The sequence below is a fragment of the Centroberyx gerrardi genome, chromosome 2 (assembly GCF_048128805.1).
Source record: "Centroberyx gerrardi isolate f3 chromosome 2, fCenGer3.hap1.cur.20231027, whole genome shotgun sequence".
Lineage (NCBI taxonomy): Eukaryota > Metazoa > Chordata > Actinopteri > Beryciformes > Berycidae > Centroberyx > Centroberyx gerrardi.
The window spans coordinates 35,484,240-35,501,046 of NC_135998.1; the positions used below are offsets into that span (position 1 = coordinate 35,484,240).

The 16,807-nt window shown below is 42.5% G+C and overlaps 2 protein-coding genes across 3 annotated transcripts in view; one reads left to right on the top strand and one right to left on the bottom strand.

The window, feature by feature from the left end:
• Positions 1-550: 550 nt before the first annotated feature.
• Positions 551-11,078, bottom strand: txnl1 (thioredoxin-like 1). Its single transcript, XM_071900874.2, has 8 exons — positions 10,796-11,078; positions 9,729-9,825; positions 7,629-7,802; positions 6,261-6,383; positions 5,407-5,476; positions 4,392-4,564; positions 1,571-1,675; positions 551-1,010 (listed from the first exon to the last, which is right to left on the bottom strand). Exons 1-8 carry the CDS (start codon positions 10,891-10,893, stop codon positions 981-983), a joined length of 870 nt encoding a protein of 289 aa, XP_071756975.1. The 5' UTR covers positions 10,894-11,078; the 3' UTR covers positions 551-980.
• Positions 11,079-15,217: 4,139 nt separating this feature from the next.
• The window catches only part of atp8b1 (ATPase phospholipid transporting 8B1), a 56,493-nt gene continuing 54,903 nt past the window's right edge, over positions 15,218-16,807 (top strand). The window contains exon 1 of one of the 2 annotated variants that reach the window (XM_078286345.1): positions 15,218-15,414. The gene's annotated coding sequence lies outside the window, so the exon portion shown is untranslated. The remainder of the gene's footprint in view (positions 15,415-16,807) is intronic. The other variant, XR_013505899.1, reaches the window with a different exon arrangement.

Consider the following 16,807-nt stretch of genomic DNA (forward strand, 5'->3'; position numbering starts at 1 on the left):
CTCTGTGTAGCTGAACATTATTCAACACTACAGCCAACATCTCAATATCTGAAATGACACTTGGTCTTCATGAGAACACGTTATCATGTGTGTATGTATGTGTATGTGTATATGTGCAGACTTTTATGTGGAATTCACAAACTTTTTAAAACTTAGAAATGAACAAATCCCATTTTCAATATTTTCCCAGGGTTTATAAGGAGGAACAACAGCTGGTCCGGTGGAGCTGCAGGGTGCCGCAGGAGAAGACGATGAAGAAGAAGAAGATGTGTGTTCAGCAACATTCAACATTCAGCAACACGCTTCCCTGGATAAATAAAGGTTTTAAAAAATCCCCCCCAAAAAATGAAATTAAGGATCTATAGCAAAGTAATGCACATAAAAGTCTAAACGCTCTCTTTAAAAAGATATACTCCTTTCATACTCTTCAATTATATACTACTACTGCTATTACTATTGCTAATACTACAATTACCACTGCAGCTACTACTACTGTTACTACGGTTACTACGGTTACGTCTCCCCTCATAGAAACCAGACTCGACGCACATGCCTTTGAAAAAGGATTGTGTTTTATTTACAGTGATTTTCATCTGAATTACAATACAAATGGTTTATAGAATGAGTCTCTCCACAGTCAGAGCATTCATTTGGAGCATGTTGAGGACAGCTGGAGACTGTGTGTGTGTGTGTGTGTGTGTGTGTGTGTGTGTGTGTGTGAGAGAGAGAGATTGAGAGAGAGTGCCAATTTATATGTGTATGTTGTGTGCGAGAGGGTAAATTGTATGTGTATGTATATGTGTGTGTGACAGAAAGCGAGACGGAAGTGTGTGTGTGTGTGTGTGTGTGTGTGTGTGTTACAGCGGAGTGTGCGGCAGCTTTGGCAGAGGGAAGTCCTTGGATGTATCTGCAGCAATATGGCCTCCGCTTCCTCCTCCTCTCTCCTCCCTCCTCGTTTCCTCTCTCCTTCCTTCTCCTGCTCAGTGACTCTCTCCCTTCTTCCCCACAACCTGAACCAAAACAAAAACCAGACATCAGCACAACTAACAACAAACAACCCAAAAATATCAAGCAGTTCAGTACAAGAGGTTTGTTTGAAAAGCTTTCTTAAAAAGAAGAACGTATATAAAAGAATAAAAAAAAGGACAGCTGGCCGAGTTTTATGGGAAACACGATTGGAAGCGTCTTTGATTCCTCGACTGGGAAGTGTTGCTTTGTCAAAACAACATATTCTGCATGGAAACTTATGCTAATGAACTTTGAAATGTTCAACTGCAAAAATCTGTTTTATTGAAATTTAGATGTTTTGATTAATCAATAGCAAATTAATCGTCAGTTGCAGCTCTAATACCTCAAAATCAAACAGGACTCTCCCTAAATTCAAGTCAACCCAGGTTGCAGTGATGTGTATGTAAGTCAACCCAGGTTGCTGTGATGTGTATGTAAGTCAACCCAGGTTGCTGTGATGTGTAAGTAAGTCAACCCAGGTTGCTGTGATGTGTATGCAAGTCAACCCGGGTTGCAGTGATGTGTAAGTAAGTCAACCCGGGTTGCAGTGATCAGTACAGACCCTTTTGAAGTCGTTCATGTTGGTTGCCTGTACTGGAGTGCCGATGAACGTCAGGTAGTTGATTTTCGTCGTCTCTTCGTCTCCTTGGTTGGACTTGATAAACAACTAGGGAGAAAAAAAAACACAAGAGACAAACCATCAATACAAACACCATGAACAATGTTAACATGTAGTTGTGTTTTTAACCACTAGATGGCTCCATCACACCATATTATGGTCATTCACTGGCTCTAATCACTGATCAATATCTGCTTATCGACAGCAGTTAGAGAGCAGGAATAATTCTCCATACAGTGATTTCAGTTGTAACTGTTAATACTTCAGAGTCAGTAGAGTGCAATCCTCCACCAACACTGAACAGTTCTGTTAACGTTTGTTTATCATTTGTCTTCCAGGTTTGATTTTCCCATAAAAGACCATGTGAATGTAACACCGTTTAGCAGCCGACCTGGAAGTCCCAGATGTCGGACTTTCCCACCAGTACCTGAACACAGCATGACAGTAATGTCTAGAAAATGATAATGATCGTGTAATGGTGGAAATCCCAGATCAAGATCCCCAAAATCTAATCCACTGATCACTGGGCCAAGAGCGATCGGTCTTTCAAGTTTCAGCCAAATCTGTTTGTTACTTTTTGAGAAATGTTGCTAACAGACAGAGAGAGACAGAGCGACAGACAGACAGACAGGCAGACAGGCAGACAGGCAGAGAGAGAGACAGACAGACAGACAGACAGGCAGACAGGCAGACAGGCAGAGAGAGAGACAGACAGACAGACAGACAGACAGACAGACAGACAGACAGACAGACAGACAGGCAGACAGGCAGACAGGCAGAGAGAGAGACAGACAGACAGACAGACAGACAGGCAGACAGGCAGACAGGCAGAGAGAGAGACAGACAGACAGACAGACAGACAGACAGACAGACAGACAGACAGACAGACAGGCAGACAGGCAGACAGGCAGACAGGCGGGTGAAATCATCGTCTCCTTCCAGTTTCATTGGTGGTGGTGATGAAAGCACAATTGTGTTTTTTTTTTGTTTTTTTTACTGCATTGTGTGTTACTTGTCATTGCTTATTTTTGTTTCTGCTTTTTTTGTTTTTATACCTGCCTGCAAATCAATTGCCTTTTATTAAAATAAAGAACTGAACTGAACTGACCCAAATTGTTCATTTATCATGATAGAAACATCCAGTGAGAGCCAGTATTAAACCACAACACCTACTGGAACTGATGCTGAAATCAGGGTCTCTGCTTGTTGTTAACATGCTTCTAGGGAACCAACTTAACAAGATATAGTTGTCAAAATGTTTCTGCACCAACAAGAGATCCTGAACCTGTAGTTGTGTTTTTCTGCCACTAGATGGCCCCGCTACACCCTGTTACCACTGACTGACATGCAGCTGCTGCTCCGGAGACTCGGCACATGAAGCTCAAGTTTCACATAAACCCAAACAGACTCACATTAGACAATATTATTTTATCTCAGATGTCCTTATAGGAAGATTTTTGTTGAGCAAGTATTTAATTTATAAAACGGTCTACACTGTACATGAGGAGATAATGTTCGGTGAGAGGGACACCTATGATTACATTAGATTTAATTGTTTCTATTATAGTGTCATGCATCTTATGGTGGGCTTACAAGACACCGTTACTATGGCAACAGTGATCAACAAAAGTAGGGTAAACAAATAAATAAAAATACTTGGTATACACGACGGCTAGGTTAAATTATCAAGTCATGGATACTGATTGAGATTAGAAAAGAGAGATTGTACATTCTCTAACTGTGATCATTTCTAGTGAATTAAATCACAGTGAAGTTAAACCGGATCAAAGACCGATGGAGGTCCCCGGACCCCAGCTTGAGAAACACTGAGAAATCCTGGAATAATAGGATATATTTAAATACGGGGTTGCTACACAAGTTTTTAAATTCTGTACTTTTTACATGCTGCGGTGCCATTTCTCATTGTTTCACACCTCTGACTATAGACTGATAATATTAACGCAGTATAATATTAATGTGATCTACTGATAATCACACACAACATCTGTCAGGGGAACGTTATTCACAGTGTGGTGAGGAAAATATAATCCCAAATTTTCTGGGTTGTTTTGCATCACGTTATTTTCTCAAGATGTCTTGTGTTTTCCATACTTTTAAAAAGAAACTTAACAGACTTAAAGGGTAACTTCGGTATTTTTCAACCTGGACCCTATTTTCCCATCTTTTTGTGTCTAAGTGACTAAAGGGGACAACAATTTTTGCACCGTCAATGTACGTCCACTAAAAGTTCTTGTTGTTGCCACTGACGGGCTCAGATTGTTATTATAAGTGTCTGACGACATTATGGAAAGGACCCTACAGAGAAATGAAACGTTTTTCTTTACCTTTCGCTTGATCCGGTCTGTGTGTAACTTCCTGCAACAACTCAACTCTCGCGAGACTTGAGCGAGACTTGATTACACACAGACCGGATCAAGCGAAAGGTAAAGAAAAACGTTTCATTTCTCTGTAGGGTCCTTTGTTGTCCCCTTTAGGCACTTAGACACAAAAAGATGGGAAAATAGGGTCCAGGTTGAAAAATACTGAAGTTAACACAAATTTCCACTGCGATGGACAATAAAGTTCTATTGTATTACTCTAGCTTCAGCACTTTAATAGTACTGGATCTTGCTTTGTTTCCATTCTATCCATCAGTATGGAAGCCTGAGAGATTTCTTCCCCCTCGAGTGTCCGGTAGAGTCGACAGACCCGTGAACCTCAGTGAGTCCCAGCAGGATCTCGGCGCCCTCCCTCCCGTCCTTACCGTGACGCTCTGGACGTTCTGGAACTTGACGTAGCGCAGAGGGATCAGACCGTCGTCTTTGTAGTCTTCCTCCGACAGGTCGAGCGCCTGAGTGGCTTCGCTCCGCTCCGCGTCGTCAAAACTCATCGACCGAGGAAGATTGATAAACACCTTCATCACCTTAGGGGCTTGGGCTGGAGACGGAAGGAAAGGAGGGAGGGAGGGAGGAAAGGGAGGGAGGAAAGGAGGTAAGGATGGAGCGAAGGACGGGAGAGATTACAAAGGAAGGTGGGAAGGAAAGACGGAAGCAAGGAAGAAAGGACGGAAGTAGGTAGGGAAGGTGGGTAAGGAGGGAGGGTTGGAATGAAAGGGGGAGGGGGAGGGAAGGGTGGGAGGGAGAAACAAAGAAAAAAGAAAGAAAGAAAGAGAGAGAAGTAAAAACAGAAGGATGGATGGCAGAGAGAGAGGAGAGTGGGAGATGTAAGGAAGGGAAGAAGGAAGCAGGGAGGGAAGGATGGGAGAAATTACAAAGGAAGGTGGGAAGGAAAGACGGAAGCAAGGAAGAAAGGACGGAAGTAGGTAGGGAAGGTGGGTAGGAGGGAGGGTTGGAATGAAAGGGGGAGGGGGAAGGAAGGAGGGAGAAAGAAAGAAAGAAAGAAAGAAAGAAAGAGAGAGAAGTAAAAACAGAAGGACGGATGGCAGAGAGAGAGGAGAGTGGGAGATGCAAGGAAGGGAAGAAGGAAGCAGGGAGGGAAGGATGGAAGGATGGAGTGAAGGATGGGGATTAGAGAGGAAGGAAGGAAGGAAGGAAAGATGGAAGCAAGGAAGGAAGGAGGGAAGGGGGAGAGAGATTCATTCGTTTCCTGGCACTTCTCCATCATATGACATGATCATTCCAGGGTCACAGGAATATTTGTTCCTCCTATAGTCTGGGTGCCCGTGACCTTTGACCCCTGCTTACTCTTGGTTGTCGGTAACGTTGTTGAACTAAGAACTCTGGATAAGAAAGTCAGATAAATGAGGAAAAAAAACTCACGGAAGTCTGAGGACTGGAGCTTCATAGAGAAGAGCTTGACAGGCTGGTTGAAGGCCATGGTTATCAGCAACTGGAGAGGAGAAAGGAAAATAAAAAGGTAAATCTCAGCTCTATCAAAACTCTGTCCAATAAACAAACTACTTGTGAGTCATGTGACTTTTGTTTACAAGCCCTGGTTGAACCTAAATGCACCAAATACAAAAATGCAACTGAGTAAACATTTCTTCTGTGGTTCAGACCAAAGAAAACCAACTGCAGGTGTGATTAGGGACAATAACTGTTATTACTGTATATTGCAGTATAAAAAACAATAACAGTTATGACACCGGCCCTGATTTGTATTACCGTGACGACCAGGAGGCTGAACAACAAACGCAAACAAATATTTTACATAAATATTTCACATGTTCTACAGTCTTACATTAAAATGTGTTTAAAAGAGAGAAATGTCTTGTGATTGAGAATTTTTATTTTCAAGTAACTGAAGCATATTACAGTACTGATTTAAGGTTTTCATCTTATTAATAATTATCAGGATAATATTGTATATCGAGATAATTTAGGCCAAGATAATCGTACCATGAAATGTGCACGACTATAAAAAAAAAATGATTTGATCGAGGGTCACAAAATGCTAACTGGCTAATGGTAATAGCTGTTAGCATTTTGTAACCCTCGATCAAATCCCTTTTTGGCAATAGTGAGAACCGATCTATAACCTACTGATGTACGTCGGCCATGTTGGTGAAAAAGGGTCAATTCTAAACATGTAGCTGGTTGGTAAAGCAGTGAAGCTGTCAGGTAAGTAGTAAAGTAAAGTGAAGCGGCAGCATCATTAGCAGCATCATGCCGACCTGTTCGTCGCAGTCAGACTCCAGGTAGGAGGAGTCTTTGGTTAAGCAGTTGTCGAAGCCGCAGTCGTCGCTCTCGTTGAGGCACTCGCAGCCGGCTTTGTTGACGAAAGGCATGAGGTCCATCTGAAAAACAAACAACACAACAAACACAAACTCAACTGCTGTTTACTTTGACCTTTATCTGTCCTGAGAGGGTTTGCTGATCATGCAAGTTCTGTTTTTTAATACAGGTACAGACAAATACACAGTTCAACCACAGTGCTGCACTGCTGCAGTGTGTATCCATGTTCGGTATGTCTCTATGTGGGCATATCAGTGCAAATGTATGTGTGGTTATGCATGTGTGTGTGTGTGTGTGTGTGTGTGTATACATTCTTAAATGCTTTTATTCTGTTGTGAAGTGTGCAGAGACCCCTTGGGGTGATGTTGCACTATAAATAAAATAAAACTGAACTGAAGAAACAGCTGATGCTTTATGAGCTGATTCACTCTGCTGTGGTGGAGGCGTGCTGCTCTCCACTGAACAGGACTGTCCTTTACTCTCTTGATAATGACATACTTCCTACGAGGGTCTGAAACTGACACCACAAAACACCGAATACCAAATAATATTTGTCTTTGGTGAATAAGTCCACCCAGCACTAACTTTTGGATACAATAACGTCTGAATGACTCGTTATATACAGTCTTTGATTTTTGCCTGTTCTCAGATTTTGTCCCTGCTGGCCACCATACACTCTGTCTGAGCCAATCAAATCAAAAGGGAAACAATGACTCTGCATCAAACAGGCTCCTGATTGGCTGTGTCTAAACTTCCGTCAGTCTGGAGGTCAACTTCTTTCAAAATCCTCTCATCATGATGAATTACAAACTTGATCCACTGCATAAATGAGTGAGCACGTTTTAAATTAACACTCAGTAACTGATGTTACACAGGAAATGGACCCACTGTTTTTCCCAGCATGCAGCAGCTCAGTTCAGCAGCAACATGGACGAAGGAGTGTTTTTGTTTTCCGGCTGCTTCACCCGAAACTCTTTTCCTAGACGGAGCGACGGAGGCGGAGAACATTCCTCCAGACCGCCGTCCGCCCACTTCCTCCATTATCTCATTAATATTCAAATAAGCCCCTCCCACTGACGCTTCCCGCCCTAACTTTCTGTTTCATTCGGAAATATGTCAATACACAGAAGCAAATCGCGCTCTCTATGTCACTTCATGGGGTCTTTAAGTCAAAAAGTCGGTCATTTTGTTGATGGTCAAATTACAGAAGTCGACTGCAGACGAGAACTAATCAACCCTTGCTGATCGGTATCAGTATTGAACACTTTTCCAACAATATCCACCCATCGTTAAGGTCGTCTACTCACGTATCCCTTGGGGATGTCGGAGTCCTCGTTGTTTCCCGGGTCGTTTTCTGTGTGCTGTTTGATCTTCTCCTCCAGCCCCGCAGCGTCCGCCCCCTGGTACTGGTCCACCCGCACCCGGTTCCTGAAGAACAGGAACGTGGGCGTGGCTGAGATGTTGTTGGCCGCCGCCGTCGCCTGGCAGGAAGAGAGGGAGGGAGGGAGGGAGAGACGGCTTTTTAAGATGAGCTTTGTGAGTGTGTTGTCCGCCAAGTGGAGACGTTAACGGGACAGGTATTGGAGTAAAACGAAGCTCGAGTAATGTGATTTCTACTTAGCTGTTAGCGTGTATGCTAGTTTGAATTCTATGGGATTTGGGGTTAAGAAACATTTAAATACATGTGAAATTGGAATTTACTGTATTAGGTGCTGGAAAACATAACAAATTGGTACTGGAACTGAAATAAGGAACTGGGACTCGAACCAAAACATTTTAACCGATAGCCAACCCTGGGCCACTGTGTCTGCTGCATTAATTTACCAGCCAACTACATGTTTACAATAGAATAGGAGTCCAAATGATGATTTGCCATTTAAAAATGCTGTACTTTCTCCAAACCTTAAGAACAAAACCAACTTTTTGGGAGTTTGGCCCACTGGTCACTTTGCCCAATATGTGAGGAAATGATTAGCACCAAAATCATCTCCGTCTCTCCAGTAGATATCTCTGTCTGGTCCGCATGCTAATGGTTAGGGGGCGGCCAAACTGATCCATCAGAAAACAGACAGAATTATTGATGATAGGTTTGTGGTTTGTTCTGAGCGTCAACTTGGCGGCGAGGCAGAAGAAGCTGGAAAGCAGGAAGCTTTACTCATAACGGAGCTACTTGATAGAAAACAGAAGAAACAGACTCTACAGTATAAATTCAATCAGAAACTGATCTGGAAACCTCCAGTCATCCCAACGCTCCACCAGGCTTTCTCTGGTTTATCTTTGTTTCGGTCGGACCGTCGTCTCTGTGTTCGCCGCTAGTTTCTACAAAACAAACTTAGGAACGTTTTGATTGGCTGAACAGACGCTGACGAATCCGTCCGTCCAGAAAACGTTCAGCTGGTTGAACTTTCTGTCATCAAAACAGATGGAAATCTGACAGACGGAGCGTCATCAGTCTGTCTGACTGTCAGTGGAAATGAACTGAAATGAACAGAGACAGACAGACAGATCACCGGAGCCTCAGCCTGCAGTTTGTAATCTTAGTTGACGAGCATTATCCTTAAAGTGAGATCTACCGGAGACACAGAGATTATTTTGGTGCCAAACCTCTGGTCAGATGTTGAGTAAGGTGACCAACGGGCCGAAGAAAACAAAAAGTCGGTGTCATCCTTTAAATTCTTGTACTAATACTCAATTTCTTACTTACTCAATGACTGTTGGTCTGCAACTACATATTATCAGTAGCCATGTGTATCATCCTGTACTTTTACAGATCTTATTTTTATGCAATTCCCAAAGTTTTCAAGACCTGGAAATAGCTGTGAAAACAGGAAAATCTATCAGTCACAGTCAGAATTTACCAGCATGTGGCTGGTGGTCATTTCCCAGCCCGGCGCTGCAGGCCTTTCTGTGGTAGGTTTCCACATGACAGTGAGTAGTAATATATCCTTTATTGATCATGGATGACTGAATTCGCTCCGTCTGGCTCCCAGACTAAAAACATTTGAGAACCACTGCTGTGCTGTAACCAAAATCCTGTGTGAAGCATGTAGACGTGCAGAGTTTCATGTCAAGCTAGGTGTATCACAGAGAAATGCAAAGTAACTGAACAGCAGTGTCTCTGTTATTTCATGCTGCAGTGATTAGAGATGGTTTTAGTTTTGGTTTCACATTCATCGGATCTTGGTCCAAGTGCTAGAAATGTTGTTTTGATACTTGAACATAAAAATAATAATTGTAAGCATTAATACTACACTTTTTTGTGTTCAAGAGAGAAATGTGGCAAAAATATACTGCTCAAAGCTATGAAATATAATGACTTCATGTTTTCTCCCTGTGGGGTGGGAGTGTTGATGCTGAATGAACACAGTAGAAACAGTCTTCACAGGATCCGACAGATAGAAACTTACCTGACAGACATGAACATCGACCTCAAGGAAGACAACCTGCGGGTGCTTGTTACTCAACATGTTGAAAGCAGGAGCTATTCTGACACAGGGCCGGCACCTGGGGAGAAGAGGAGTGTTAGCAGCTGCTTCACCAAAACAACAAAGCATTCACAAAACTGCCAGTTTGGCACATTGGGTGTAGCTGTGATGGACAGGTCAGAGTTGTAGATTATGTAAAGTTAGAAACCTAACTAGAAGAAAATCACTGATATTCCTATGGGGACTGACAGTGTGTCTGCGGTACTCAATAGTGAGTTTATAACCTGACTGTACTTTATGGCAATTTTCATCTCCTATGACATTACTCACAGGTTTGTAATTTAATATTTGACCTATAGTACTAGCGGCAGATAGTTTAATGTTTTGTTGTGATGTTGGTATAATATTCTAAACTGCACTGCAGGTTTACTATACAATACTTAATAATCAACGGTAGCCTACAATGCTCAAACAGCAGATAAGCTAACCAGGGCTGTAGTGCAGGGTAAACGCACCTAAACTCAGTTCAACAACCTTTTTAGGGCGACATGACATCTGAGGACCTAGTTTCATATTATACATCACAGTGAGTAGCATCAAGCTGTTGTGATTTACTAGGATTGCGTCTTTTAATGACTTTTACACGGGCATAAATTAGCGTTTTGTCTTGAAACATAATTGATTTTTGTTTATATTGGTGGTTTGCCTGATGCCTGATCACCGACTGGAGGTCATAGTTTACCCTGCTTTAGATTTATCACCACATCACTGAAACTACCGACAGCTCAGCAGCTAAGTTAAGACTGTAATATTGCTATGTCATGGCAAAGAGAGCTACCGCCTGCTAACGTTAGCATGCTAACCTAGCTACCTAGCATGGTGCTGCTCCTGTCAGCTAACGGCTCTCCAAAACAGTTACACAACGTGCTCCACCTGTTCCGCAGTGTAAGGAAACGGAACATTAGCAAGCTAACGTCGGCTTGGCTACTGTTAGCACCACGCTACGCCCTGCCAGCCGCGCGGCCTCGGAGCCGGGTTACTTAGCTTACCCGGCCATTGTGAACTTGACCACGGCGAGCCTGGAGCCGGCGGCCGCTAGCTCCGGCTGGAAGTCCGAGTCGTTCCCGATTACCTTCACGCCGACCATGGTGCACTTTACAGCCGCGCTGTCAGCTAGCTAAACCGGTGGGGTGTTCAGGGCAGGAAGCAGGGCTACTTAAAAAAAACAAACGTTAGTGTTTTTATGTTTATCTGTGTGACTGTTATTCCAGCTAAGTCTCTGAGCCACACTGCCGAGTCTCTCTAGTCATTGACGCAGAACAGGAAGATATCGGCGCTGCTTCAGCCAATCAACACCGGCAAGGCGGAGTCTGGAGTTGTTTTCACAGCAGCCTCCTCCTGTTCTTCCTGCTTCTGCTCCTCCTCTTCCTCCTCCTCCTCCTCCTCCTCCTCCTGTTCCTCTTCCTGTTGTTCCTCCTCCTCCTCCTGTTCTTCCTGCTTCTGCTCCTCCTCTTCCTCCTCCTCCTCCTGTTCCTCCTCCTGTTGTTCCTCCTCCTGTTCTTCCTGCTTCTGCTCCTCCTCTTCCTCCTCCTCCTCCTCCTCCTCCTCCTCCTGTTCCTCCTCCTGTTGTTCCTCCTCCTCCTGTTCTTCCTGCTTCTGCTCCTCCTCTTCCTCCTCCTCCTCCTCCTGTTCCTCCTCCTGTTGTTCCTCCTCCTCCTCCTGTTCTTCCTGCTTCTGCTCCTCCTCTTCCTCCTCCTCCTCCTGTTGTTCCTCCTCCTCCTCCTGTTCTTCCTGCTTCTGCTCCTCCTCTTCCTCCTCCTCCTGTTGTTCCTCCTCCTCCTCCTCCTGTTCTTCCTGCTTCTGCTCCTCCTCTTCCTCCTCCTGTTCCTCCTGCTTCTGCTCCTCCTCTTCTTCCTCTTCCTCCTCCTGCTTCTACTTCTCCTCCTGCTACTCCTCCTCTTCCTCCTCCTCCTCTTCCTCCTGCTTCTGCTCCTCCTCTTCCTCCTCCTCCTCCTCCTCCTCCCCCTGTTCCTCCTCCTGTTGTTCCTCCTCCTCCTCCTGTTCTTCCTGCTTCTGCTCCTCCTCTTCCTCCTCCTCCTCCTGTTCCTCCTCCTGTTGTTCCTCCTCCTCCTCCTCCTGTTCCTCCTGCTTCTGCTCCTCCTCTTCCTCCTCCTCCTGTTGTTCCTCCTCCTCCTCCTCCTGTTCTTCCTGCTTCTGCTCCTCCTCTTCCTCCTCCTGTTCCTCCTGCTTCTGCTCCTCCTCTTCTTCCTCTTCCTCCCCCTGCTTCTACTTCTCCTCCTGCTACTCCTCCTCTTCCTCCTCCTCCTCCTCTTCCTCCTGCTTCTGCTCCTCCTCTTCCTCCTTCTGCTTCTGCTCTTCCTCCTCCTGTTCCTCCTCCTGCTCCTTCTACTCCTCCTGCTCCTTCTACTCCTCCTCTTCCTCCTCCTCCTCTTCCTCCTGCTTCTGCTCCTGCTCTTCCTCCTCCTGCTTCTGCTCTTCCTCCTCCTGTTCTTCCTCTTCCTCCTCCTCTTGCTCCTCTCCCTATCCCTCCTCTTCCTCCTCCTCCTTGTTCTCCTCTTCCACCAAGGTTTTATAGAAGATCCACTTGGTTCCTGGTCTTCATCTTCCTCCTCCTCCACCTCCTTCTGATTTTAATAATAATAAACTTTATTTGTAGGCTATAACACCTTCCATATATAAAATGCAGCTCGATGTGCTTCACACCTTAGCAATAAATTAAAAACAAATAAAGAGACAGTGTAAAAAGAAAAATTACAGATAAAATAAATGAAAAAGAACAAAACAATCTAGTGATAAAAGAGCACTAAAACAATTTTATTAAGAAGAAAGGGAAGACAGTAGTCTACAAATATAAAAAAAAAAAGTTAAAATAATAAATACAGATAGCAAAGACCTAAAATAATTAAGAATGTTAAACAGACTGCTGCTAATTATAAGATCGATTAAAAAGATTTTGTTTTCAGTTGTTTAAAAATGTCCATGTTTTCTCCATGTTTTCTTTTTTCCTCCTCTTCTTCTTCTTCTTCGTCTCCATTATTTCTTCTTCTTCCTCTTGCATTATTAGGCGGTCAGCATCAATGTCATGTCACATTACTGCCATCTACTGTACAACATCATGATCCATTTCTCTGAAGAGAAGACTTGAGACTTGACTTGATGCATGAAGAGAAGACTTGAGACTTGACTTGACTTGGGTTCTGGTGACTTGGGACTTGACTCTGACTTGTACTCTGATGACTTGAAAAGGTTTCTAAAGTCTTGACTTGAGATCTTGTGTTTGTGTAAATGACTCAGATTGAAAGTGATGAGATTTGTTCCGGCAGACGACTGAATTTAAATTCTGTTTTCTGAATTTGTATGGAATGATTGAATTTATTGAAGTTGAAACTGATTATAGAAATCAAACTCATGATGCTCTTACCAAGTTTTTATCCTATTAAAACCATATTGCATTGAAAAGTCCTAGATATTTAGTTTTCTTTAAGATATTAAATTGATACTGGAGTCTTGATTTGTTCTGACTTGACTTGCTGTTCTACATTTAGACTTGAGACTTGACATTAATGACTTGGACTTGACCTGGTGATCTACATTTAGACTTGAGACTTGACTTGAGACTTGTGCCTCAAGACTTGAGAACAAAGCTGACTTGGTCACACCTCAGTGAAATAGTCTATATTATGCTGTTATATGGAATGTGCTGTACAAACAGACTGATTTGTTTGGGCATTTATGTGTCTGTTTCAGACAGAAATCATGTGAAAATTTTATTTAGGCAAAAGCATTTGGGTGATATGACAACCTTGTTAGGATAAACTCAAAGTGTTCCCACATGGGGAACAGCAGCTTCTTTTTCTTTCTCTCTCGCTCCATCATGATACAGAAATAAACACGATCTAATCGACTTTCCACACCTGCTGCTACAACATTAAACCTGATGGGAGCGATGTGATGCTGCTGGGCACGGAGCACGAGGGCACGCTGCCGTACGCTGAGTTAGTTAATAAAGTTACTGTTCAAATTGTATGAAATGTATTTGATTTAAACTTACAACTCTTAGATTCATTTTGAGTATATAGGCTTATTTAAGGGTTATTAATACACAAGAATTTGAAGCATTTTTTTTATAAAGTTACTGTTGATTTTTATAAAGTCACTGTTGAAATTGTAATGTGCTGAATATCTATATTTGGAACTAATATTTAAGTTTACTACTCAGAGATTGTCTTTAATGTAGCCTATATACCTTCATGCTTATCCAAGAGTTACTGATAAACAGGAAATTGTAAGCTTTTTTTTGAAAAAGTTTGAAATTGTAACAGGCTAAATGTCGGTATTTGAAATGTATTTGACTTAATCTTAGACCTCTGAAATGATTTGTACTGGGATATATTTTGTTCTGTAAAACCTGTTGTATATTGACATGAAAACAATAAAAAAGAATTGACATTAAAAGTGAATAATGTATACTGTCTCTCTCATTCAGCACCATGCAGCACAGTGGTGCCCAAACTGGGGTGCAGGGACCCCCCAACGGTCCTCAGGGGGTTTCAGCAGGTCCACTGCAAAATAAAGAATAGATATAAAATATAGTAATAATTATACACAGCAGACTGTTTAACACTGTCTCCTGTCACATTAACTCTGATGTTAATTTTTAACACTGATGATTTTCTGTGTAGTTCTTCCAAGTTCAGTGTTTTTCAACTTTTGATCAGAGGTTTCACTCCCCTGTCTCACTCTCTAGTTTTGTAATTCTGAACTAAATTATTTTTCACAACAGAAACCCTGGCTGAAGGGGGTCCTGGGACTAAATCTCACCAAACTGGGGCTCCTGCTCAGATCATACTGTTGGGGAGCCTCTGACCTGCAGCACGGCCTCAGAGGAGCCTCTAGGTGGCGCCGTAGGACGATAAATGTCAACACATCAAGGCAGGTAGGTCCCTGATCCACAGTTGGCATTTTCTTTGTTAAATAAAGTTATTATCCTAACTATTTACTTTATCATTTAACATATCATGCAAAGCTATTACTTTTAATTCACTTTTACAATAAAAAACAAACGTATTATTGTAAATAATGCGCAAATAATAAAACAAAAATTAAATATGAAATAATTCTCTTTAAAAAACTATTTTTGTCCATAGGCCTATGTTATGCAAAACAACAAAATGTAGTTTTTTTATTTAAAGACGAACAATAGCTCGGCACAGCTGCAGCATGCGCGCGGCCGCTGCCAGTACAAACCGATCACCTGGCTTAATTAGGAATTCAATTACACACCTTTACCTGGCTGTCACGTGACCAGAACCTTCCAGCTCGGCTGCCTGTCCGGAGCAGCAGCACCATGAGAGACGCACACTTCCGCACCCGTTGCCTTTAGATGCCAAGCGTTTTGTAGCCTATTTATTGTTGTCGGGTTTTTGTTTTTGTCGAGTCTCACCTGTCGGACCGGTCCGTCGGGTTTTCGCAGCCAGGCAGCCGCGCCGTCATCCCGGCAGGGGAAGGGAGGGGAGCCGCAGGAAGACCCGCGACTGTTTGCAACAAGGAGGAAGCGGAGGAAAACATGGTGCGGTGAATAAACGCCTGGACACAACAAGCACCGAAAAGGAGAATCCACAGTTTAATTATTCTTCAAAGGACACAGGTAAGTTGATATTACCTGTGTGTGTGTGTGTGTGTGTGTGTGTGTGTGTGTGTGTGTGTGTGTGTGTGTGTTTTGCGTTTTTGTTTGTAGGCTGTAATATTAATCTTTAAATACCAAGAGGCATGGATCAACGCCTTTACCTGGCTGCTGCTGTTGAATTCACCTTCCTTCAGAGTGAAAACCATGAAGGGGCCCTTGTCTCTTTTTTTGTATTTTCACAATTTATTTTAACAGTTTTAGCTGAATATGAGCTAAAAAAAAACAGTCACTGTAAGTTGTGTGTAGTTGCAGGTAATTTACACCTCAGTGCAGTGTCGGAACTCCGGATCTGTTCTTCTCCCATTTTACCTTTTTATTATTCGTTTGTAATTGTGATTGTCGGTATTATTTTATTCACTTGCCCCAATAGAGTAGTTTTTATATAGATCTTATTATTAGGATAGGCAGGAGCTGACTTCTACTTTGACTGTAATCCTTATTAAAATGAACTGTAGTCCAATAATACATTTTAGAGGGATACTAGGCTATACAAACATCATAGCAAGTCACTAGGAAACTTATAATACCATTGGAGATATAAACAAATACCATAAAATAGGGTAAAGTCGCTATAAACTCACTATGGAATACCACTGACACACTGGAAGTCCCTATAGGAATATTATAGGAGATAAAAACAAAAATACTATAAAGTATGTTTAAGTCAATATAAACTCACTATCAAGTACTATAGGCAAATTAAACAGTCCCTATAGAAATATTATAAGAATACCATAGGACATAAAAATTATATAAAGTATGATAACGTCACTATTGAGTAACACAGACACACTGAGTCTCTATATATAAGAATATTATAGGAATGTTGGAGTGACAACTGGAATTCTCTCTCTCTCTCTCTCTCTCTCTCTCTCTCTCGCTCTCTCTCTGGAAACTTAAAGTCTTTGTATAGAGGGGTGTGTGTGTGTGTGTGTGTGTGTGTAGGGTTGCCCAGTGGGACCGTCCTGTAAAACCAAAAGCTCCCACATCAGCAGTGTGTCCATCGCTGCCGAAGTGTCACCGAGCAAAACCCTGAACCCCAAGCTGCTCCTGGCTAACCTTTGACCTCTGACCCCTCTGGTGCCATGCGCACATGTATAATTTCTCTCAGAGGGAGAAAAGTTATTCCTAATTACACTTGGCCTTATATGTGATAGAGGTGCTATATATCTCCTTTTTAAAAAGAGGTTTTAACTGGATGTTCAAGCCGTTGCTCAGGACTTTGTTTTCAGGTGAAATTCATATTTGGCAAAAGTATGAATAAAAGTAAAATAAGATTTGAACAGAAGTGACATCTACTCTTGGAAAACCAAAAATACAAAATGAAACAGCTTATTTGATCTTTTTTTTTCTC

Excerpts from the sequence above, each read along its gene's own strand:
- txnl1 (XM_071900874.2), bottom strand. The coding sequence starts at position 10,893 with ATGGTCGGCGTGAAGGTAATCGGGAACGACTCGGACTTCCAGCCGGAG. Across the intron at positions 7,803-9,728 it reads TCGATGTTCATGTCTGTCAG|GCGACGGCGGCGGCCAACAA; the intron begins GTAAGTTTCTAT and ends TCTTCCTGCCAG. Across the intron at positions 5,477-6,260 it reads AGTCTGACTGCGACGAACAG|TTGCTGATAACCATGGCCTT; the intron begins GTCGGCATGATG and ends TCTCCTCTCCAG.